At 34.2% G+C, this 26,059-nt stretch overlaps 2 protein-coding genes across 2 annotated transcripts in view; both read right to left on the bottom strand.

Moving 5' to 3' along the window:
* Positions 1 to 313, bottom strand: part of LOC121384808 (glutathione gamma-glutamylcysteinyltransferase-like) — a 118,853-nt gene extending 118,540 nt beyond the window's left edge. Inside the window, exon 1 of the mRNA XM_041515397.1 lies at positions 208 to 313. The gene's annotated coding sequence lies outside the window, so the exon portion shown is untranslated. The remainder of the gene's footprint in view (positions 1 to 207) is intronic.
* An 8,045-nt stretch (positions 314 to 8,358) lies between these two features.
* On the bottom strand, positions 8,359 to 10,206 carry LOC121382620. Its single transcript, XM_041512143.1, has one exon. It carries the CDS (start codon positions 10,204 to 10,206, stop codon positions 8,359 to 8,361), a length of 1,848 nt encoding a protein of 615 aa, XP_041368077.1.
* Positions 10,207 to 26,059: the final 15,853 nt, after the last annotated feature.

Here is a 26,059-nt window from a genome sequence, read left to right as displayed (position 1 = left end):
GCATGTTCTGGTGTATGTTTAAAAAGACTGTTAACCATGTAACACAAATATTCGGTCAGGCATGACTGTTTGAAGCAAACTATAATACACGCAGTTAACCGCGTAACACTAGTTGATGATAGGTGAACGATAATTTATAAATATAAATATTATGTTAAAGGCTACAGAAATAAGTAAGTCCGGTTAATAATGCTATTTATTACATACCTGTGAGAGAAATCGTTCGTCACATTGCGAGATACCGTTTTCCTTGACAAAGCTGGGATATAAACGCTAACGCGATTGGCCAACAGCATATTAATGAAGAATGGGGTCAACACAATGTGACGTATGAGTGTATACATTTCTTATTGAAAGCAGTACTGAGTTCAGCCAGACCGAGCAGAAAAAAACCCAGCAAACATTTTAGTTTTAAAAGCTCCGTCGAATAAATTATTTGTGAAATCGAAATCTGGGTCATTAACCTCGATTGTGGGCGGGCAGAGTATGACAAATATTTTGAAAAGTCACTAGCCACAGGGCTAGTGGGTTTGTGAAAACCACTAGCCCACCAAGATAAAGCACTAGCCCAAATTCCTGATCAATTATAACTGGATTTTTATAAAAAAAAATTGTAACATTACACATTTACGAGTATAACAGTAAAATAAAACAAACACTTAAATCATGTTGTAACTTTCAGTTTTTTGTCGTGTTGTACGTTTGGTTTTTTGTCAAGTGTGATCCATCGTCATTCGCGTTTTCGCGTTTGCCCTCCCCCAGGGGAAAAATAATTGAGCAAACTCATGGTTGATATCTAAACCCACTATCAAAATAATTAAATTTAAATGAGGGTACGACAGTGTGACACACGGTAATAAATGGTTCAGTGTATTCGGTAGTGGGTTATACATTTAGAGCCCTACTATTTATGTCGCCAGGAACGGTGATGCCAATTGCTCAAATACAGGGCATTATCCCGTGTCAGACCGATATCAAAAGAATATAACGGCGACATCTAATCCGTTGTTAATTGATGAACAAAAAAGGCTTGTATCGGCAGCTGTGACGCATTATCCAGACCGATACACAAATAGGTCAAGCAGAGTCATTGCATGTGCGTTACCATTAAAGTAAATTGTTTTCCTGATTGCCGATAACCACATGTCAGCGAAGTGTAAAATTAAAAAACAACAGGTAAATAAAACAAACACTGAAATTCAAAGCGTGACCGGGATTTACTTGATTGAGATTAACCTGTCGTCGCAATTGGTGATTTCCAAGTTCTTAAGTGCGAGATTTCCAAGTTCATATGTGCGAGATTAACTACCACGTGACGTGTCCAACCAATCAAAACACGCATGTCATTAAACTTATTTCCTGTGCCAGAAACTTGAAAGGGAAAAGTAAACAATGCATGCTGTAACTGTGGCGATGTAGAGATAGCATGTTACTGCAGTTTGCAGACCTAGTTCAAGTGGATTATCGTTATATACTGATTGCGTTGTTGATATTATTCGATGACAAACGTCACAATCAAATTTATTAAACGAAATTTCAGCCGAGAGAAAAACAAAAAACCACAAAAACCCCACGATCGAGCGATAAGGAGGGGGGTGGAAACCACTAGCCCGCAGGGCTAGTGGTTTTGCGGTTCTCACTAGCCCGAACTTAAAAACCACTAGCCACGGGCGTCGGGCTAGCGGATTTGTCGAACTCTGGGCGGGGCCTATGCTGACACTCCAACACCATCGGCTCTGAATGTTTACTTATGTTTGATGAATTCTAAGCAATAATTATAGGTAAGTAATAAATAAAATACTACACTCCTTTCAATTTAATACAATTTTTATGAACTCGTGCATTAGAAAATGGTATTAAACTAAAAGTCGTGTAGTATTCTCTATATATACACCTAAATGTTTAGCTCAGTCGACTGAGGTGTTTGTGTCGCAGGATGGAACCACGTCGGTGGACCCATTCAAATGACTGGGGTTATTCCGTTCCAACCAGTGCACCACAACTAGTATATTAAAGTAAAGTAAAAGTAAAGTTTGTTTTATTTAACGACGCCGCTAGAGCACATTGATTTTTTTATCTTACCATCGGCTATTGGACGTCAAACATATGGTCATTCTGACACTGTTTTTAAATGAAACCCGCTGTCGCCACATAGGCTACACTTTTTACGACAGGCAGCAAGGGATCTTTTATTTGCGCTTCCCACAGGCAGGATAGCACAAACCATGGCCTTTGTTGAACCAGTTATGGATCACTGGTCGGTGCAAGTGGTTTACACCTACCCATTGAGCCTTGCGGAGCACCCACTCAGGGTTTGGAGTCGGTATCTGGATTAAAAATCCCATGCCTCGACTGGGATCCGAACCCAGTACCTACCAGCCTGTAGACCGATGGCCTGCCACTAGTATATTAAAGGCTGTCGTATGTGATTTACTGTTTGTGACAAACTGCATATAAAAGATCCCATGTTGCTAACGGAAAAGATGTAGCGGGTTTCCTCTGAGCACTAATTGTCAGAATTACCAAATATTTGACATCCAGTAGCCCATGATTAACTAATCAATGTGCTCTAGTGGTGTTGTTAAACAAAAACCCTAAGACTTAATTAAGCACCGCCCAGTTTTGATCATATGACTCTATTTCGCAAGTAATTCTGAACCAAAACACTTCAATTTACACTGTGCGTTCAGAGGATATTAAACATGATAGACAGCAAGTAGGCTAACAAAGTCAATACTTCAATATTTAATGTATTTTAGTGAAGAAGACACAAACTATAAATATGCATGAATATGTATGGTAATAAACCATGAAGCTGAAATCACACTAGTATGGTTGTTATGAGTAATTTATTCAAGCTATCTCGGTAAAAACCCAGTAATTATAGAAAATGTACAAACTATCCGCATCTGGTACAATCCCCGCTATAAATCACGCTGGTCATACGGATAAAGCCATTGCGGTTGTGTAAAAATACGCCGCGGTCTTCAGAGCTTACACGCTACTAACGGAGGTAAGAGTAAAGTGTTGATTTCAAGAAAATCTCTCATATTTGTGTTAAAATACGTTTGAAGATCTAATCACAGTATATTTCCTCTTGTGCATCTATAATATCAAGATAAAGAATGTGGTATTTGAAACGTGAGAAGAGATTACATCCATATAATAACATAATTCTACCTACTATTGGCTGTATTTTCATTCCTAATTAGTAATCTACAATTGACACTGATAAATAACTGAGAGTACAGTTAATGCAAACATATTTTCAAAGCTAAACATTAATTACAACTTAAATTAAAACTTAAAAAGTCAAATCTCAACGTTTTCCCATGAGACGGTGAAAACATTTTGAATAAAATGTTTTGCGGTTTCACATTTTATAGAGTAAATCATTTTGCGGTTAAAGGAATCCTAAAGCAAGGCTTTTGGAATGGTATACATATTCAGCGATATATAATGCACATTATTGCTTAATATGACCAAGTATAATCTTATAGTTAATTAATAAAACGGTTAATGTGACGGCTATATATATTATTTTTCAATACAAAATAAACTACCACTGTCAAAGTGTTGAAATAACTATATTATGTTTAGTCCATACATTAACCCACATACTGATATGATAATGGGTTGTTTTCTTAGTTAATCGGCCCTTTCTTTCCGTGGCCTGCACATGTGATAGAACAGGACAGAACAGAACAGAACTTTATTTCTCCCAGGCCGTTACACAACGGCATATGGGGAATATGAAATAACAATATTTGACAGTGACAAAATGGGTTTTACAGGAGATAAATATATATGTATACAGTACAATGCATATATGCAATAAATTCACAATGTAATATGCAATGGTATTAACACAGCTATGTATGGTGTGGAACAATCATCATACTGTACATGCACAGAAATATACGCAAACACTCATACATATATATATGTATACACATACACGTACATACATATACACACACACATACATATACATGTATATATGTATATACACATATATATACATATACATATACGCATACATACACACGCATGTGCATATATACACACACATCCATATACATACATACATATATACATATATGCATACATATATACACACACACACACACACACACACACACACACACATATTCGTAAACAAATAGATAATGGCAATAATGGATAGTGTATATATTTTCATATGTACACGGCTGTAGTTTTAGGGTTTATGGAATTTGTCAATAATTTCTTTATTAATTTGCATAGTTTCTTAAGGGCACTTATTTTATTATTAGTCATCAAACGCTAATATTTCAGCATACTGGGTTTAATATAATAGTATGGCTTTAACAATGAGTGACGTAAATTTACGAAAAATGTACAGGTCAATAAATAATGAAATTCAACTCCTATGTCATTTGCATTACATAAGGTGCATGTGCTGTGTTCTACTGGGGTGTTGTTCCAGCGGCCTGTTTCAATAGGCATATAATGGTTGGAGGTTCTAATTTTTGTAAAGTAGTCCAAGGACTTTTGTGGTAATAGGATAAGATATTTCTCTAAACTAAGATTTTCTTTAAATATAGCGTACGTTTTACCTCTTGATGATGTAGATATACCACTATTCCATTGTTGTAGATATTGATCATTTTGTCTTAGCTTTACGTGGTCAAGAAGCAGCTTTATAGAAGAAACGTTCTGTGTCAACCAACTATCGGTCATACCCAAGTTATTGAATATATCTTCCACATATTCCATCCATTTATAGTTATATACATTTAGAATTGAGTCGTGTGACATTAATTCGTGCAGCAGAAATGATGATTTCGTTCGTTTACCTGATTCCTGATTACTTTTGTTTACACTGTGCATACAGCAGTTGGTCAGGAGCTGACGTCACTTCGCCCCAAGCTAGAGTAGCGGACGCTTCAAAAAGAAATTAACACTAAAATTACGGGTTTTTCATTTGATAAAGTGTTAGTATGTGTTGGTGGTCCGGGTATGCATCTTTCCAAAACATAAGGCTCATGTTTTAGTTTACTCTCCATTTAAAGGCTAATATTTTCTGTCATATTAACCATATGCAGGACAGTGTCTTTAAAACTCAACTAAAAATCAGTAGGCCTAATAACAGCTATTTTGAAAAACATATACTCTTAAATTAATCGTACATTATTTTATTCTATGAAAATACACAACCGTCCTGTATTTTACTCCTATCCACAAAGGATTTTACCCAAAAAGAGATCAAATGATTTGGTTTGAATTAATATTGCGTCTGTTTCCAGATCAGACAACAGCTTGTAATGTTCAGTATATATTATTAAATAATTCATAATTTTAGTCGTATAACAGGTATTACTTCTTGTAGCTTCAAATATAAGAAAACGGAAAAAACCTACTTCAATGTTATTAAAAATATATCATTGTGCAAATATAATATTTGTTTGCGGACTTAATACCACTGGAATCACTTCCATATTTTACACACTTATTTAATTATATTTCGTTTCAAATCACCAATAAACCTGAAATGACAAACTCAGAAATCTGTAGGAAATTAACAATTGTATCTTACCTGTCAGGTTTCCCCATGTTGGCGCAATAACCGCAGCGTATTTCATCCAACCGCTATGACTTTATGCATATGACCAGCGTGCAAATGGTGTTATGCAAGCCTCAATGCCAGAATGGAGACTGCATTCGATATCAACTACAAATGTATTTTCTCGGTTTAACTGACCACAAATGCATGTTAAGTAGGACATATCATTTATTGCATAGCATTTGTAAAAACAACAACAAAAGGTAATGTCTCTCAACAGCAGCCTCGTAGACTGACCTAAAACGATCGCTATTACTGGCGTAAATTCTTCTCGCATACAATTTTACTAGCTATATGTCAAAGGGTGAATTAAACAAAGTCACGTGGTGCGAGTTTAGAGCAACATCACGTGACCCTTTACCTCTTGGATACAGGTTTTATAACAGCAGACAATTAACTACATTCTTGTGATGTGAAGTTTGACATCTTTGGTCTCGGTCATATGATCATCCAAAACATTGTTGTCCTGTAGTTTATAGGGGATATCTTTCACAAACTGGAGTCATAGTGTGCACATCGTTTTTTCGGTTCATACCTGGGTCATTCTCTGAAAAGGTAACATTTTGCTTCAAGGAAAAACACAAAATTAGAATTCAATTTGGAAACATTTTAATTTATCAAATCAAATAAGCAATTAACACTGAATATAAATCTCAACTTTGAGAGCTTAATGACCTTAATTAACATTTCTTCACTAAATTAAACAACTGCACATGCGCACCAACTGTCTGTGCTGTTACCTTCAGATAACTAGATTTCTCTTCATATAAAGATTATTCAAAGTTTTCAAATTATCATTTTAATACTGCATAAAGACACTTGGAAAGTATTAAGAAATGTTTGATATAATTATATTTTTCATTCCTGCAGTATTAGTCTATGAAATGGTGCAAATAATACCATAATGACTTAAACTGATATTGATAAATACCTCTATTACTTAAACTAACTATTTACTATTAATTTCCCACAAGTATATGATAAATATCAAACTTATCTTCGCAAACTGTGCAATATTTTTATACTTGCTTATACTAGTCATCAATTTTGCAATATTATATCTCTGGTAACAGGACAGACAAATGGATAACAGCAAAGACAAAATAATTCGTTTTGTAACAAGAAATTCAGTAAAAGAGCAACTCAAGAATTATTTGTAAGTTTTAAATCATATCTTTTTTCATGGTTAATATGGATGATGCATGTTCATATTTGATGTAATATGCATGTTATTTTTCACAACACCACCTGCAATTGTGAATATATAATGACAATATTTGATTTTTCAATATGGCCACCCCGACACACCCAAATATATAGTACCAAAGTAATAATACCAAACTGATTTACTAGCAGTATGTTTACGTGTTAGTTATTCCTTGCTAAGTTTGATAAAACAAAATAATACTTTGACATCTGGGCTGACCGTGCAGTTGAGTGTTGATAACAGCACAGACATCATAATTATCACTGTGCAATATTGAAATCATCTGATTAATAATACTCACACATAAATGATTATATAAAAGAAACCAAATAATATGCACTTTGACTTCCATTAAACCTTGGTCATTTGCTCAACAAATTGAAACAACAACTATAACAGTAAGTAGCAGTAAGTTATAGCACAGACTATCTAATCATTTTGTGATAACGATCAATGTTTCAGAAAGGGTAGGTACACATACACCTTTCAAACATTATTTTTTCTGAGTCTTCACCAAAATTTCTTCCCACAAGGAAGGTTGTACACGGCAGTGTGAGGACAATGGGATTCTTTGTGGCTCTGGCACAATGCTAACTATATCATCAAAATCATACCAACACTTGTCTTTTAGCGTTTTTGGCCAAAAGAAATCATTGCTCCCATGTTTACCTACTCTGTGCATGCATTCAACATAGACTTCATCTAATGCTATGTCTTCCACATACCCGGTGTAAGGTATGTTGTCATATAAGACAACAACAAATTTCCCCAAGCATTCGTTTGTATCAAGTGGCATGTGTATCTTATCAGCCACCTCCTGTTCCACCTTTCCACTGTTTAAACTGTCAATCTTTTTTTCATCGGAATCTAGTTCCACCCTCGCACTATCCATATTTTTTTCATCTGCTTCTTGATCGGCATTCCCACTGTTTTGACTATCCATCTGTTCTTCATACAAATCTTGTTCCACGCTCACTCTATCAATCTTGTCTTCATCCACCTCTTGTTCAACCCTCTCACTATCCATCTTTTCTCCATCTGCTTCCTTTTCCACCTTCTCACTATCCATATTTTCTTCATACAAATCTTGTTCCACCCTCATTCTATCAATTTGTTCTTCGTCCACCTCTTGTTCCAGCCTCTCGCTATCCATCTTTTCTCCATTCGCTTCCTTTTCCACCATCTCACTATCCATATTTTCTTCATACAAATCCAATTCTACCCTCTCACTATCCATCTTTTCTTCATCCACCTCTTGTTCAACCTTCTCACTATCCATATTTTCTCCATCCACTTCCTTTTCCACCTTCTCACTACCCATCTTTTCTTCATACAAATCCTGTTCCACCCTCTCACTATCCATATTTTCTCCATCCGCTTCTTGTTCCATCTTCTCACTATCTATCTTGTTTTCAACTGTATCTTGATCCCTCTCACTGGTTCGACTACACACTCTTTCATCATCCACCTCCTGTTCTATCTTTCCATCAGTGTTGTTCTTCTTATGCTCTGGCAAATATGTATCATCTACACTCTCATTACAACTTTATTTCCGTCTGAAGTCTTCACAGAGGAAGGGTTCGAAATGATTTGGTGGTATAATATTCGCCCGGTCCCCTCCATTATTATTTTTAGTTAGGGTTGAGGGTTTAGGGTTAGGGTTAGGGTTAGGGTTAGGGTTAGAGTTGGGATTATGGCTGGGGTTAGGGCTAGGGTTAGGGTTAGGGGAAGGGGGGACCGGGCGGATATTTTTCCGATTTGGTACCCAGTGGCGATGTCTCATGTCTGTTCTTGTGGATGTCCACATGATGTAAGCAACATCATCAGTGAGTTTTTGTCTTGGCTGGATTTGTCTGTGCAGATCCTTTCTGACTTGAGGATTACCTAACTGTGGGTATACAGAAAACACTGGCATGTGTAACACACTAGAAAGGGCGCACATCTGCCAAATACCCATATAGGTTTTTGGTTTCACACTTTTCAGAACTTCTTGCTCAGATATTGTCTCTATGGTCCTCTCTGTAAGGTGAATACCGGGGATGTACTCACCGGAGTACATTGCAAAAGCTTTGATTGTGTTTGCTGGTTTGCCAACAGTTGGCATGCCCTTCGTTAGGTTTGATTCATCAAGGTAAAAGGGTTTATTCTGCACAAGCTCAAGCACAATTCTTGTTCGTATTTCTGTAGTTGAATTGTCATTTCCAAATGCAAATACACTCCCTGTTGCAGGCAAGCATTCTCCATTTGCCTTTACAGAAACAGGGAATCTATTTGAATCACCGGGAACATCTGATGGGCACAATTGGTTGGAATTGTAGTCAACAATGAGTCCATTTGATCGTATATCTCTTGCCGAACCTGTTATGTCTGGGAGATGAATGCCACTGCAAAGTGCTTCAAGATCAGAATATGTTTTACATCTCTGAAAGCTCTTCAGATAGTTTTCAAACAGGTTAGTATAGTCTTCTGTGTCATTCTGAGCTGACTTATTGGATAGCTGATTTGATGGTGTATTTGATGGCCGTTTCTTCCTAGCTTGTTTTCGTTGGGCATGCCTCGTCTTGGGCTGTTGCTCTTCATTCTGCTGTTTGCAGGGTTTGGGGAATGTGAAGGTTTGGAACTTATGATGAGTACATGTTTCTTCTAAGCACGTACAGCTTACGCCAGAGTATGTAATCTTGTATGGACAGGTTGTCACAATCTGATGTATTTTCATGGTACCTGGTACAGTCTTCAAGCTCAGTGCCTTTATTTTCAGTTCCTTTGCTGAAATGTTACTTGGTTTTATCGGGAAAAGTTTAACAGATGGACATGCTTTTTGTAGAACTGTTACAAAATCTTCAGCATGCATAATATCAGTACCATGTCGTACTTTGCGGTTGGCTGTCTGCTTAAGAGTCCCACCAACACCGTCTGGTATGCCTTTGCCGTGGCCGGCTTCATGGAAATTCCATGTTGCACCCTGAAATCCTTTCTCATAGATTTCACTTGACAACATGTAAAAATTGCACTTTTGTCTGTATTGTGTTGTAGGTCCATCACTGTAGAAATGTAAATGTGTAACTGTTGGATGATTTTGTTTGATGTCTTCCAGGACTGGATCCAAATGTGCCCAAATAGCAGCTGGGCCATGTTCAAGTGAATTGGACACACTGCTAAAACATACAGGACGTTCCATACCAACTGTTTCGTAGAAACCAGTGTGCAATGTGATTTGTGGTTGTGAAGCTCCAAAATGCATGCTTTGAATTTCTTTTGACATCTTTCCAACAAAATTTTCAGAAAAGTCTACATGGATAAAACATTCAGTTGGTTTCAACTTTTTCCTTAAATGTCTGTAGTGAGAAAATTGATTATTCATGTTGTATGCATGTTTTCTATATAACCTCCACATCTGATCATGAAATAAATCAACCAGTTGAGCCAAGGTTCCTGTTATTTCCTGTTTCACAGTTAGTGTAATCGATTTTATCTCTCCTGATTTAAGTTCCCTGTTCTCTTTCACCGATTTCTACTGTGTCCAAGATACTTCCTTGTTCTGATCGGTCATATATATATCAACTACTTTTTCTTTGCAGCTTGTGCACTCATTGTACATACAGTCTTCGTTCTCTGTGGAGCAGACTGTTTGCCTTACAAGACTCTCCAGATGTGTTGTGGTGACAACATTGTGTTTACACAGGACCTCAGCCATATATTTTACATTCTCACAAACTTTACAGAGACATGTATCCCTGTCCTTTTCTGTGGATGGCACGACCCAGAATGGCCTCATCTTACAAAATGTGGAATATCCTATGATAGCCTTGGTTTCAGTTTGAAAGTTTCGGTGAATATTTGACAATGTATCACACAATAAGCGCTTTTGCTTCTTCACCTTACTTTTAGTTACAGTTTTCTTCTGGCCTGTTACAAGTCGTGACACATCATCTCTCTGAAAGAAATTCTGTACAGTTGTCCCAAGATATTTGAATAAAGATGGCTTTCTAGTGAATTTTCCACGTTTCAGATTCAACCCTACTGTTTGCAATGCCAAAGTTTGAAATTTATATTTCTTCAGTATTTGTCCTGCCAAGATGATGGATACTGATTTTCTAGTGGGTCCTTTGGTAGCCATCTTCATCTCATGAATGAGAGCATGGTGAAAGTCCAGTGTTTTCCGAACAGTTTTGGTTGACCAGTGTCTCAAAAGTTTCTTCGTTTTGGTTCGTGGTGTAACCAATTCGATCTGGTCTGACGTGTGTTTTGATCTCAGCAACCTTTTCTTATACATTTCAACTTTTTTCTCTAAACTTTCTAGTTTCCTTTGCAGTGCTTCTTTTTCTCTATTCAATCTTAGTTTTTCTTTCTTAGCTTTCTTTAAGGCTTGTGCCTTTTGACGTGAGGAAGGATGGTTTCCTTGCCTGACTTGCCTGACTTGCTCTTCAGGTGAGTTAGGTGGTGTTGCCCAGCTGGAACATGAAGCCGCCAGTTTCTGTCTCTGTCTCAGATCTTTCTTTTCTTTCTTCCACTTTCTTTTAGCAACACGATACTGCCTTTCACTCATATCTGCTTTCAGGACTCGTTTACCATTCTTTATGTCATGTTTGTATTTTTCTTGTTCTTTTGCAAGATATCCAGCACGTCTCAGGGGATCTTTATCTCGTCTAGCCCTGTACCTTCTTTGTTTCTCAGCTGCAGAAAGTCCCATTCTGAAGTCTGAAAGTCGAAAAAAAAGCATCAAGAAATTTGGAAGCAATTATATTCCTATAATCTATTTCATGTGTCAATGTTTGTCTATGCTGTTACCAAGAATATCTATGCTGTTACAGTAAGCTATCTCAAAGTTAATTTGCTTTAATATTGAACTGTTTCAACATGTAAAATAGTTTAAAACATGTACCTTTGATGCTGTGTTCTTTTTGTTTTGTTTTGAAAATAGTAATTTTTTTATTTTTCACAAGTATATTATATATTGTGTTGGAAGTATCTATACTGTTACCTTCTTGTGTCTGTGCTGTTACACATTTTGAAAGAAACTCAAAAGAAGGGAAATTTAACCATTTATTTCCATCAAAATTACTAATGAGTACCTTGCAATTATATTTAAAGATCAGACTTTTATTAGAATCGTAATGATGATCATTTATGTCCACTAAACATCAAATGTTCCCTACAATGTCTGTGTTGTTACCGTTTTATGTCTATGCTGTTACCAACATAAACAATCAAGCCAAAAAAGATCAATGTACCCAAGTGAGGTATCGATTATATACATATGTGCAACTGTTTGAAGACCGAAATGTATTGTATTCAATTGTTGTCCATTATACACTTTGTTGCGATTGAAAACTCTTTCATTTGTCATCAAAGGTCTATGCTGTTGACAAAATTTGTCTGTGCTGTTACTTCCTACCTGCAAAATTATGAAACCTCCTCCAATTCATCATCCATATTTAAATAGGAACGCTTAATGAATAGCACTGGGGTACACAATGTTTCTGAGCACTTACTATGTATATATATTTACCAACTGCATTGTGATAAAGTAGCTTTTTGTCTGACTAATTGTCTGAGCTGTTATTAAATGTGTCTGTCCTGTTACTGTATATGTCTGTGCTGTAACCTTTTTTTCGGTAACAGCACAGACAGTAACAGGATAGACAAATAACTACATAACTAGAATTATATGCAATGACTTCTCCTTTTCACATATTGACATAAGCAAATTGAATTTTAATCTCACATTCTAAGATTCCTATGGAGTGACAAAATATAGAAACGACCTTTTGGGTCCAAAATGTCCACTAACAGGACAGACATCTGAAAAAAATACACATCAACCAGAGAAACTTACCAGTTGTTTTTGAAGAATTCAACACTCAAATCAACTTTTAGCACATGGTTGCATGATGGCACTGGACAGGAAGTGACATTGGAACTCTTTTGAACTTCATCACACCAAAGGGAGAAAACATTATTTGCAAACGTCTTGTCTGGTAACAGGACAGACAAAAACCCGAGGGACAAGGTTATTATTAGGCAATAAAAAAATTACAATGACTAAATAATCAGTTTGGTTATTACAACACCTTCTCTGATCATAATGCCCGATGTATAATATAAAAAGGTATGCTAGAGTTGAATATAATAACGTTTTTACATTAGAAACAGTTGGACTAAGTGCTTGGGGGACAAGCAAAAATGGCTATTTTTCATCATAAAATTAAATATTTAGTGAATAACATGATGGAACAGGGGCTAATCTAGTAACATAGTTTATGTAACTAATGCATATGTTCACTATAACAAAAACCCTGAATTAAAGTAGGCAATACTTTTCTGGAAAACGCACCAGGACAAGAAATGTTACTTTTTCAGAGAATGACCCACCTGTATGAACCAAACAATAATAATTGCGGTCAATTCTTATATATATACATATATTAGGTGATTATCGCCTCGCCCGGATATTGCCACCCACACCATGACACTGCCTCCCCCTTATCTGCCAACCTCCATCACACAACAGTCCCTGGCCATCTTGAAAAATGAAAACCATCTTAATTAAAACTACAAGAACATTACAAAAACTACATGAACATAACCATAATTAAAACTACATGAACATAACTAAAACTACATAACTAAAACTACATGAACATAGTTAAAACTACATGAACATAACCATAACTAAAACTACATGAACATAACTAAAACTACATGAACATAACCATAATTAAAACTACATGAACATAACCATAACTAAAACTACATGAACATAACCATAATTAAAACTACATGAACATAACTAAAACTACATGAACATAACTAAAACTACATGAACATACTCATAATTAAAACTACATGAACATAACTAAAACTACATGAACATAGTTAAAACTACATGAACATAACCATAACTAAAACTACATGAACATAACTAAAACTACATGAACATAACCATAATTAAAAATACATGAACATAACTAAAACTACATGAACATAGTTAAAATTACATCAACATAACCATAATTAAAACTACATGAACATAACTAAAACTACATGAACATAACCATAATTAAAAATACATGAACATAACTAAAACTACATGAACATAGTTAAAATTACATGAACATAACCATAATTAAAACTACATGAACATAAATAAAACTACATGAACATAAGCATAATTAAAACTACATGAACATAACTAAACTACATAACTAAAACTACATGAACATACTTAAAACTACATAACCATAATTAAAACTACATGAACATAAATAAAACTACATGAACATAATTAAAACTACATGAACATAACTAAAGCTACATGAACATAACCATAATTAAAACTACATGAACAAACCATAATTAAAACTACATGAACATAACTAAAACTACATGAACATAACCATAATTAAAATTACATGAACATAACTAAAACTACATGAACATAACCATAATTAAAAATACATGAACATAACTAAAACTACATGAACATAGTTAAAATTACATGAACATAACCATAATTAAAACAACATGAACATAACTAAAACTACATGAACATAAGCATAATTAAAACTACATGAACATACTTAAAACTACATAACCATAATTAAAACTACATGAACATAACTAAAACTACATGAACATAACTAAAACTACATGAACATATCCATAATTAAAACTACATGAACATAACTAAAACTACATGAACATAACTAAAACTACATGAACATAACCATAATTAAAACTACATGAACATAACTAAAACTACATGAACATAACTAAAACTACATGACCATAACCATAATTAAAACTACATGAACATAACTAAAACTACATGAACATAACTAAAACTACATGAACATAACCATAATTAAAACTACATGAACATAACTAAAACTACATGAACATAACCATAACTAAAACTACATGAACATAACTAAAACTACATGAACATAACCATAATTAAAACAACATGAACATAAATAAAACTACATGAACATAACCATAATTAAAACAACATGAACATAAATAAAACTACATGAACATAACCATAATTAAAACTACATGAACATAACTAAAACTACATAACTAAAACTACATGAACATTACTAAAACTACATGAACATAACCATAACTAAAACTACATGAACATAACTAAAACTACATGAACATAACCATAATTAAAACAACATGAACATAAATAAAACTACATGAACATAACCATAATTAAAACAACATGAACATAAATAAAACTACATGAACATAACCATAATTAAAACTACATGAACATAACTAAAACTACATAACTAAAACTACATGAACATTACTAAAACTACATGAACATAATTAAAACTGCATGAACTTAACCATAATTAAAACTACATGAACATTACTAAAACTACATAACTAAAACTACATGAACATAATTAAAACTACATGAACATTACTAAAACTACATGAACATAATTAAAACTGCATGAACTTAACCATAATTAAAACTACATGAACATAACTAAAACTACATAACTAAAACTACATGAACATACTTAAAACTACATAACCATAATTAAAACTACATGAACATTACTAAAACTACATGAACATAACTAAAACTGCATGAACTTAACCATAATTAAAACTACATGAACATTACTAAAACTACATGAACATAACTAAAACTGCATGAACTTAACCATAATTAAAACTACATGAATATAACTAAAACTACATGAACATAACCATAATTAAAACTACATGTCCATAACTAAAACTACATGAACATAGTTAACATGAACATAACTAAAACTACATGAACATAGTTAACATGAACATAACTAAAACTACATCAACATAACCATAATTAAAACAACATGAACATAACTAAAGCTACATGAACATAACCATAATTAAAACTACATGAACATAACTAAAACTACATAATTAAAACTACATGAACAAACCATAATTAAAACTACATGAACATAACTAAAACTACATGAACATAACCATAATTGAAAATACATGAACATAACTAAAACTACATGAACATAGTTAAAATTACATGAACATAACCATAATTAAAACAACATGAACATAACTAAAACTACATGAACATAACCATAACTAAAACTACATGAACATAACCATAATTAAAACTACATGAACATAAATAAAACTACATGAACATAACTAAACTACATAACTAAAACTACATGAACATACTTAAAACTACATAACCATAATTAAAACTACATGAACATAAATAAAACTACATGAACATAATTAAAACTACATGAACATAACTAAAGCTACATGAACATAACCATAATTAAAACTACATGAACATAACTAAAACTACATGAACATTACTAAAACTACATGAACATACTTAAAACTACATAACCATAATTAAAACTACATGAACATTACTAAAACTACATGAACATAATTAAAACTGCATGAACTTAACCATAATTAAAACTACATGAACATTACTAAAACTACATGAACATAACTAAAACTGCATGAACTTAACCATAATTAAAACTACATGAACATAACTAAAACTACATGAACATAACCATAATTAAATCTACATGTCCATAACAAAAACTACATGAACATAGTTAACATGAACATAACTAAAACTACATGAACATAGTTAACATGAACATAACTAAAACTACATCAACATAACCATAATTAAAACAACATGAACATAACTAAAGCTACATGAACAAACCATAATTAAAACTACATGAACATAACTAAAACTACATAATTAAAACTACATGAACAAACCATAATTAAAACTACATGAACATAACTAAAACTACATGAACATAACCATAATTAAAAATACATGAACATAACTAAAACTACATGAACATAGTTAAAATTACATGAACATAACCATAATTAAAACAACATGAACATAACTAAAACTACATGAACATAACCATAATTAAAACTACATGAACATAAATAAAACTACATGAACATAACTAAACTACATAACTAAAACTACATGAACATACTTAAAACTACATAACCATAATTAAAACTACATGAACATAAATAAAACTACATGAACATAATTAAAACTACATGAACATAACTAAAGCTACATGAACATAACCATAATTAAAACTACATGAACAAACCATAATTAAAACTACATGAACATAGTTAAAATTACATGAACATAACCATAATTAAAACTACATGAACATAACTAAAACTACATGAACATACTTAAAACTACATGAACATAGTTAAAATTACACGAACATAACCATAATTAAAACAACATGAACATAACTAAAACTACATAACTAAAACTACATGAACATACTTAAAACTACATAACCATAATTAAAACTACATGAACATAACTAAAACTACATGAACATAATTAAAACTACATGAACATAACCATAATTAAAACTACATGAACACAACTAAAACTACATGAACATAACTAAAACTAACTAAAACTACATGAACATAACCATAACTAAAACTACATGAACATAACCATAATTAAAACTACATGAACATAACTAAAACTACATTAACATAATTAAAACTAGATGAACATACCCATAATTAAAACTACATGAACATAACTAAAACTACACGACCATGACTAAAACTACATGAACATAACTAAAACTACATGAACATAACCATAATTAAAACTACATGAACATAACTAAAACTACATGACCATAACTAAAACTACATAAACATAACTAAAACTACATGAACATAACCATAATTAAAACTACATGAACATAACTAAAACTACATGACCATAACTAAAACTACATAAACATAATTAAAACTACATGAACATAACTAAAACTACATAACCATAATTAAAACTACATGAACAAAATTAAAACTACATGAACACTACATGCATAAAAATACTTTATGAAAGACTGGAATCTACATCTTAAAGGTGCATGGCTCTTTTACAGCACATGGGTGTCAAACATTTGGTAATTTGTAACTAGTAGTCATCAGAGGAAACCGGCTACAATTTTCCATTAGCAGCAATGGATCTTTTTGATGTACTTCCCCACAGACAGGGCAGCATATACCAGGGCTAGCTCTGTGTATTCAGAAATGTCAACAAATTATCTAAAAATTGCAAAAATAATACTTATTTTCCAAAAAGTATCAATTATTACAAAACTTTTTCGCCATGTGCATGTGCATCAGGCGAGCGCTCTACCAACTGAGCTAGATCCCGCTCCCTTCTGTAAATAGTGCCAGAAACTGAATGAGCAGCATACAGGCTGTCCAGAAGTCACTTATAACAAAAGTAGGAATGAAAATATAGAAAATAGAGGACAAAAGAAGGAAAATGGAAGGAAAACGTAGGACAAAACTAAGACAGAAACGGTATGCAGCAACATTACGAATGTATTAAAACCAAAGAGTGGGATTACTGACAAAACATGTTTTATGTGGTGCTCAGTTGATACCTGTATTTTTTTTTAAATAACATTTTGTAAAGTTTGGCTCTAACAGAAGGACCGAAGGAGCGCAATACAAAAGCATGGCCAAAGTATCAAAGAGTGCCAGAAATTAAAATTCTTTTCACATTAACTTTCAGGACGTAAATTTAATATGTTTAGATATCTTGCGACCAAAAACACAATTTTCAATAAAATGTTGATGACTTTTATAATAACACAAGCAATATGCAGACTTTAATGTTCAGAAATTCACGGCATTTTGAAACTACTTATGGCAAAGTGTTATAAAACAAAAAAGTAGGAAAAATAGGACATGTACCAAAACGTTGGAAAGGTAGGATTGCTGGACAGCCTGAGCATGCATTAATTCTGAATACTGATTTCAGCTTTAAAGGCGCCCAATCACATATTTAGTGGGCCTTCTTTCTCTAAATATGGATTATAAATGACAATTACATTAATTTGGAATACCAAACCTCGCTATTGTATCACCCAAAACATTTTAATTGAACCACGATTGAGGGAATCCCGTGACAACCTGTGAGCAGCTTCATTTTTAAAAAATGGAACTCTTTTATAAGGAGTCTAAAACATACGACAAAACCGAGTATTGATGAGGCCATATATATGACAGCCGTGTAAAGTACCTTCGAATATTATATACAGGGAACGACCGCCGTGTGTAGAGACTTTAAATGGTTGGAACATAAACTGAGTTTTTTGCAAATTTTAGCAAGGGGGTCTAGACTGAGGTGAGCAACGTTTACAGGGGGTGATACACTTCCCCGGACAATTATCGGGAAAAAACAACAGAAAACAAAACTTGCTTAAGCAGGGGGTTGAGCAAGCACTTATTTTTTTATTTATTTTTTTCGGGGGGGGGGGGGGGGGGGGAGGGGGAGAGCGAGGGTTATTTTGTTGTTTAATTTGTTGTTGGTTTTACAGGTTTGTCCACATCTGCATGTAGGTCAGACGTTGCCAAGCCATGGGGCCTTAGAACCGCGTGGTTGTTGGACCGGTACAAATATGGTCGACTAACGATCGTTCTATTTTGTGGAACGTAGTTGGTCTGATTGGTAGCGTTCCGGTCCAACAATTGCGGGCGATTGGGTGCCACAGGTTCGGGTCTCGGTAACGGCATGAGGAAATTTGTGAAGGCAATAAAGGATTTTAATATCTCCTGTGCCAGTGCATCATTGAATATAAATATGTTTAAGTCAAAACCCGACATACATACAATAGAGATATTCAAAATATAAACATACATATATAGCCAGTGCCAGGTCTGTCCACATCTGCATGTAGGTCAAACATTGCCAAGCCATGGGGTCTTAGAACCACGTGGTTGTTGGACCGGTACGAATATGGTCGACTAACGATCTTTCTATTTTTGTGGAACGTAGTTGGTCTGATTGGTAGCGTTCCGGCCCTACAATTGCGGGTCACAGGTTTGGGACATGTGCGCATGCGTGAACAATGGTGGACGTGTTTTTCGGAGCTCTCGAAAAAATATATATAAAACATCTGAATATGAACTGAATTAGAACTGAATGTAGTGTGAAATGTTTGAGAAAGCAAGAAGAACGACTACATGTAAGTCAGAAACTTTTAAATGCGAAATAGAATGAAATATAACGAAATATAACGAATTGACGATAAAGGTGTAAGCACTAACCTACACGACCCATATACCTGATTTATACCCGGTTGATTTAAATGTACTATGATAATTTGTTGTAATTGTAACGATGGACTCCTAAGACAGAGTGATCTAGGTGCATTAGCCGTTTGTTAATGAGAAGTGTGTGTACCGTGCTTCGTGTATTGTGACTTAAGCTATTGACTCGCGCACTGATCAAGACAAAATGGCTACAAGTGAGAATGTATCTACAGTTTTAGGCAATACAAGGGAGGTGATGTACGGGAGTAATGATAAATCTGAAAATCTGGACTATATCACTCAGGTAATGACAAAGATGGATTCAAGACTATCACAAATAGAAATGTATGTGAGAAAAATTGAAAACGTTCAAGCGACGCTCTCTGCATTAACTATGAAAGTTAACTCCTTGGAAGCCGACATTAAAAGTATTCAGTCGACTAACTTAAACCTGGAGTCCAGTCTGCAAGGCTTGGGTCACCTGTATGACTGTGTCAAGTATTCAACCGACAACAATGCAGCGGAGTTAATACAGATGAAAAGCTCAATCAAGCAAATTGACAGTAACAATGCGGCAGTTAGAAATGAGTTAGAGTTTCTCCGAAAAGAAAACGAAGAAATGAAAGGTGCGATAACAGATACGCAATGCCGCTCCATGAAGTACAACCTAATCTTTACCGGTCTCGCCGAAAATGCCAACGAGAATCCCGAATATGTAATCAGAGATTTCTTAAACGATGAACTTGGTTTAGACTGGGATTTGCAATTTGGTAACGTCCACCGATTCGGAAGGAGACAGAGAGGGAAACCGCGACCCATTGTTGTGAAGTTCCTGTACTATAAAGAACTCCAAATTGTTAAAGAACATGCATATCAACTGAAAGGTAAGCCATATGGCATTAACGAACAGTTTCCTGCAGTGATTGAGGAACGCCGGAGAAGGTTGTATCCCACGGCAAAGAGACTCAGACTAGGCGGCCATAAAACAAAAATGGTGAGAGATAAACTGTTTGTCGACGGAAGACCATACGACGAAACGACATTCACAGACGGCCGTTCATACAGAGACGTTGTGCAAGGCAGCACGAGTGAGCCGCGACAGACAAATCAAAGTCGACAGATTGAACAACCACAACAAAGCAGAGTTCGCGACGACGGCAGAAGACCGACACCAAAACGACAGCGTGCTTCGTCAACACCAACCGCGGAGAATACCACCGAATCAGAACTGAGACATGACGTAAACAAGACCGACTAGGGGTGCGCGGAGGGTGACTTGTCTGTACTTTCGTGGAACGTTTGCAGATCACTGGAAGACAAATTAAAAGACTCAGTTTTTAGAAATAATAATTAATTATGATATTATTTGTCTGTACGAATGTTGGACAGAAGCCGGTGAACTTTCCTTACCTAACTATATTACTTATGATGTACCACGAAAACAGGGAAAAGGGGGAGGGATAGTGATATTTATCAAAGAATGTTTGAAAGAATGTTGTACGTTAGTTGAGAAAGGGTGTGATAGCATTGTTGTTCTAAAAATCAAATGTAATACTAGTTGTTTTAGTAGATCAAGAGAGAAAGACGTTTATTTATTCGCTTGCTATATACCACCTGTCAACAGTACTTACTATGATCATAATGATACTGACTTATTCATAACCCTTGAAGCCCAGATAGGGATATATTCTGAGTTAGGAGATGTTATCGTAATTGGAGACTTCAATAGCAGAACTGGCACTGATCTGGACTACATTAGCAATGATATACTACCGGATTGTTCAATTTCAATATTAGGAAATATATTCGAATACTTACCTGATAATAATGATATCGCAACACGCTTCAGTGAAGATAAAACTGTCAACCATTTTGGTAGAAAACTGTTATCTATTTGTAAAAACAGCGGTTTACGGATTGTGAATGGTAGGCTTGAAGGAGATAAGAATGGTAGTATTACATTTTATAACACAAATGGCACAAGCCTCATAGATTATTTACTTGTTGGTGAATCTTTTTTCAGACACATCAAAAATTTCCAATCCGGAATATTTAATTGTTTCTCAGATCATTCTCCTGTTAGTTTTAAAATAGCTCATTTAGTTAAAAATTCGATCACCGAGATTAACAAAATTCAAACACACACCAGTATAAAATGGAATGATGAAAACAATTTTATAATCAGTGGCGAAATCGCTGAAAACATTGATATGTTACTAAATACTTGTACTATAAATGATAAAAGACAGAAAAACGTAAATGAATGTGTAGACACATTTGTACAAAAACTTAATGAAATAATTTTACCTTATTGTTCTGTAACAGAGTACAAGTCAAATTCAAAGAAAAATGCGAAAGCCATCGTTATACCCGATGACAAACCCTGGTTTAACGAGACGTGCAAGAAATGCTATCTTGATTATAAGAAGGCTATACAAACGTTTAATGCAAATAGAACTTCTATTAATCGAATTGAACTTGTTCGTGCGAAGAAACTATACAAGACATTGCAATATAAACTTAAACGAAAATATAAATGTCAACAAGGTAATATGCTTAATTATCTACGAAAGCATAACCCTAAAACATTCTACAAACATTTTCAAAAACGTAAGCAAAAGGTTAAAACTGATTTAGGTAATACTGATTTTTTAACGCACTTTGGTAACCTTGCTTCGTATGAACCAACTATTAACAATGAGGTGGATTATTTTTTATCTAATTTTGATAAAACTACCTACGACCTAAATTGCAATGTGCTGGATAGCGAAATAACAGAGAAAGAAATAACTATTGCAATACACAAGCTGAAGAAAAATAAAGCATGCGGTTATGACAATGTTTTAAATGAATACTTTATTAATTGTATAGACGTTTTAATGCCATGCCTGCTTCTACTGTTCAATGGTATTTTTAACTCGGGTTATTTTCCCCAAAACTGGGCTGTGGGATCTATCGTTCCTGTTTTTAAGAAAGGTGATAAGAACGACCCGGACAATTATAGAGGGATCACGTTAGTGAGCTGCTTAGGAAAATTATTTACCTCTATATTAAATGAAAGGCTCCTAAATTTTGATGAACAAAACAATGTCATTACCGATGCTCAGTTTGGTTTTAGAAAGCAGATGTCGACCATTGACGCTATTTTTGTATTACAATCTTTAATAAACAGAACTCTGAAAAATAGGAAGCGATTATATTGCTGTTTTGTAGACTACAAAAAGGCTTTTGATTTTGTAAACAGACAAAATTTGTGGTATAAATTAATTCAACAGGGCATAGGAGGAAAATTGTTATCTCTTATAAGATCTTTATATGATAATGTTAAGTGCTGTGTAAAATATAATGACGTAGTTTCTGATTATTTCGTATGTAGAAACGGTCTATTACAGGGAGAAGTACTATCACCAATATTATTTTCCATGTACGTTAATGATTGTGAAATGCAATTTTTATCAGACAGTTGTCCATATGTTGAAATACAAACGTTAAATATATTCTTAATAATGTACGCTGATGATATGGTACTTTTCTCCGAAACTCCAGGCGGATTACAATCAATGTTAAATTCACTTGCAAATTACACCCAAAAATGGGATCTTACCGTCAATACAAATAAAACAAAAATAGTTGTCTTTAGAAATGGGGGAAAAGTAAGAAAGAACGAGAAATGGTCATATAATGGCCACCAATTAGAAGTTGTAGACGAATTTAATTACCTTGGATTATTACTTCGTTTCAATGGCAAATTTAATAGTACACAAAAAAGACTTGCTGAACAAGGACTCAAAGCCCAATATTGGATAACAAATATCTGTAGTAAGAATTTCTTTAATATTGAAACAATGTTAGCCGTGTTTGATACTTATGTCAATAGCGTTCTTAGTTACGGATCTGAAGTCTGGGGTTTTCACTCAGCTCACGATATTGAGAAAGTACATATACAATTTTGTAAAAAAGTATTGGGTGTGCATAAAAGAACATGCAATTATTTTGTTTATAACGAATTAGGGCGATATCCTTTAGGAATTATCAGAAAACTTAGAATTTTAAATATTGGATAAAGCTTAGTAGTACCAGTAACTGTATCTTAAAAGCTATATATGAGGTAATGTATCAGTACGGAGATACCTGGTTATCGAACATTAAACAAGAACTAGATACGCTTGGGCTAAGTTATATGTGGGACTCGACCAATATCAATTCTAGTTTTTATGTCATAATAAAAGAACGAGTATATGATGTTTTTAAGCAAAATGCCTATAGTACAATAAGGACATCGCCAAAGGGATTGCTATATCAGCACTTATTATTAAATGGATTTACTTTACAAACCTACCTTACAAAACCAATAGAATCTCGCAATTTAAGACAAATAACAAAAATGAGAATTTGTGCACATAAATTAAATATTGAGTCTGGTAGGTATAAAAATATCGAAAGGGCACAAAGAATATGTACTTTATGTAACTGTAATGAGATTGAGGACGAATTTCATTTTATCCTTCAATGTCCAAGATACGAAACTTTAAGAAAGAAATTCATTAAAAAATACTACTTGAAGCATCCCAGTACTTTGAAATTAATACAACTCTTATCAACCGGAAACAATAAAGAGATAAACAACCTAGGAAAATATTTATTACAAGCAAATAGAACTAGGGATCAACTATTACTGGAAATAAACTAATATGTTCTCATTTTATCATTACCCTAGCCGCTGAGGATAACCTGTAAAATAACTTATCTTTATTCTGTTTTGTTTTTTCTATTATATATGTGTGTTTGTGTGTTTGGGTGTGTATTTGTGTCTGCGTGTGTGTGTGTGTGTGTGGGTATGTGTGTGTATATATGTATATATGTAAGTCACTCTCCACCATTGTTCCGCACTATTGTATATATTAATGTTTGTTCATTGTTATAATGCTGATAAGTTGAACAACTTAAAGCAATAAAAGAACTTGAACTTGGGTCTCGGTGACGGCATGAGGAAATTTGTGACGGCAATAAAGGATTTTAATATCGCGAGTGCGTCATTGAATATATGTATGTTTAAGTCAAAACCCGACATACATACAATAGAGATATTCAAAATATAAAAATGCATACATACATACATACATGGATATACATACATACATACAAGCATATACATACATACATACATGCATATACATACATACACATACACACAGACAGACGTACATACATACATACACACACATACATACATACATAGGCAGATAGGTACCATATGTAGGTAGGCAGATAGAAAGACATATAGACTGATACATACACTGACAGACAGATAGATATACAGACATAGAAAGACGGATAGAGATATACATAGATATAAATAGATAGATATATAAATTGATAGACAGAGATATAAATAGGTAGATAGATAGATAGATAGATTAACAGAGTGACAGTATGATGGATGAATGGATAGAGTAACCTGTGTTAAGTGGCCACCGCAGGAAGCATTAAGACTGGTTTCTTAGGACAGGCGGGTTCTCAACAGAGATGGTCGTGTTTTAAATACTTTAAACGTGAATCGAAAAGAGTAGCCCATGAAGTGGCGACAGCGGATTTCCTCTCTCAATATCTGAGTGGTCCTTAACCATATGTCCGATGCCAATAACCGCAAATACAATATGTTGAGCGAGTCGCTAAATCAAACATTGTTTTTCGTTCCTTCCTACAGAGCACTGCGTTACGCAGATGGGATATCAACCAACCAGCCAACCAGTCAGCCTGCCAATCAGTCAGTTAATAAAATTAATATTTAATACATCACATCAGTATCTATCTTTCACAAAGATTAGTTCTCTTAATTAAATAAAGCTGAAACGGGCCCGTCATTGATGATAATACTTTGCCGGTTCAACGCCCCTGCCGCCTGCCGCCATCTAGTTTTAGAAATGGGGTCACAGCAGTGCACGTTGTGGTGCAATACCCTATTGTTCTGTGAATAAAGTGCGCGTCACCCGTACTGACTAGGTCAGAACACTCTATAGTAAATACACGATACCCTTTTAAATCGGATGACAGGTGCTTGCACCTGCGTATTGTATTAATATTGTTTGGCAATGACTTCTTGA

The sequence above is a fragment of the Gigantopelta aegis genome, chromosome 10, assembly GCF_016097555.1.
Source record: "Gigantopelta aegis isolate Gae_Host chromosome 10, Gae_host_genome, whole genome shotgun sequence".
Taxonomy (NCBI): Eukaryota; Metazoa; Mollusca; class Gastropoda; order Neomphalida; family Peltospiridae; genus Gigantopelta; species Gigantopelta aegis.
Note: the sequence above shows the minus strand (reverse complement) of the source record. Positions and strands in the feature narration are given on the sequence as shown.

What these genes read in the sequence shown, in the direction of transcription:
- LOC121382620 (XM_041512143.1), bottom strand. Translation starts at nt 10,206, where the DNA reads ATGTGGAGGTTATATAGAAAACATGCATACAACATGAATAATCAATTT.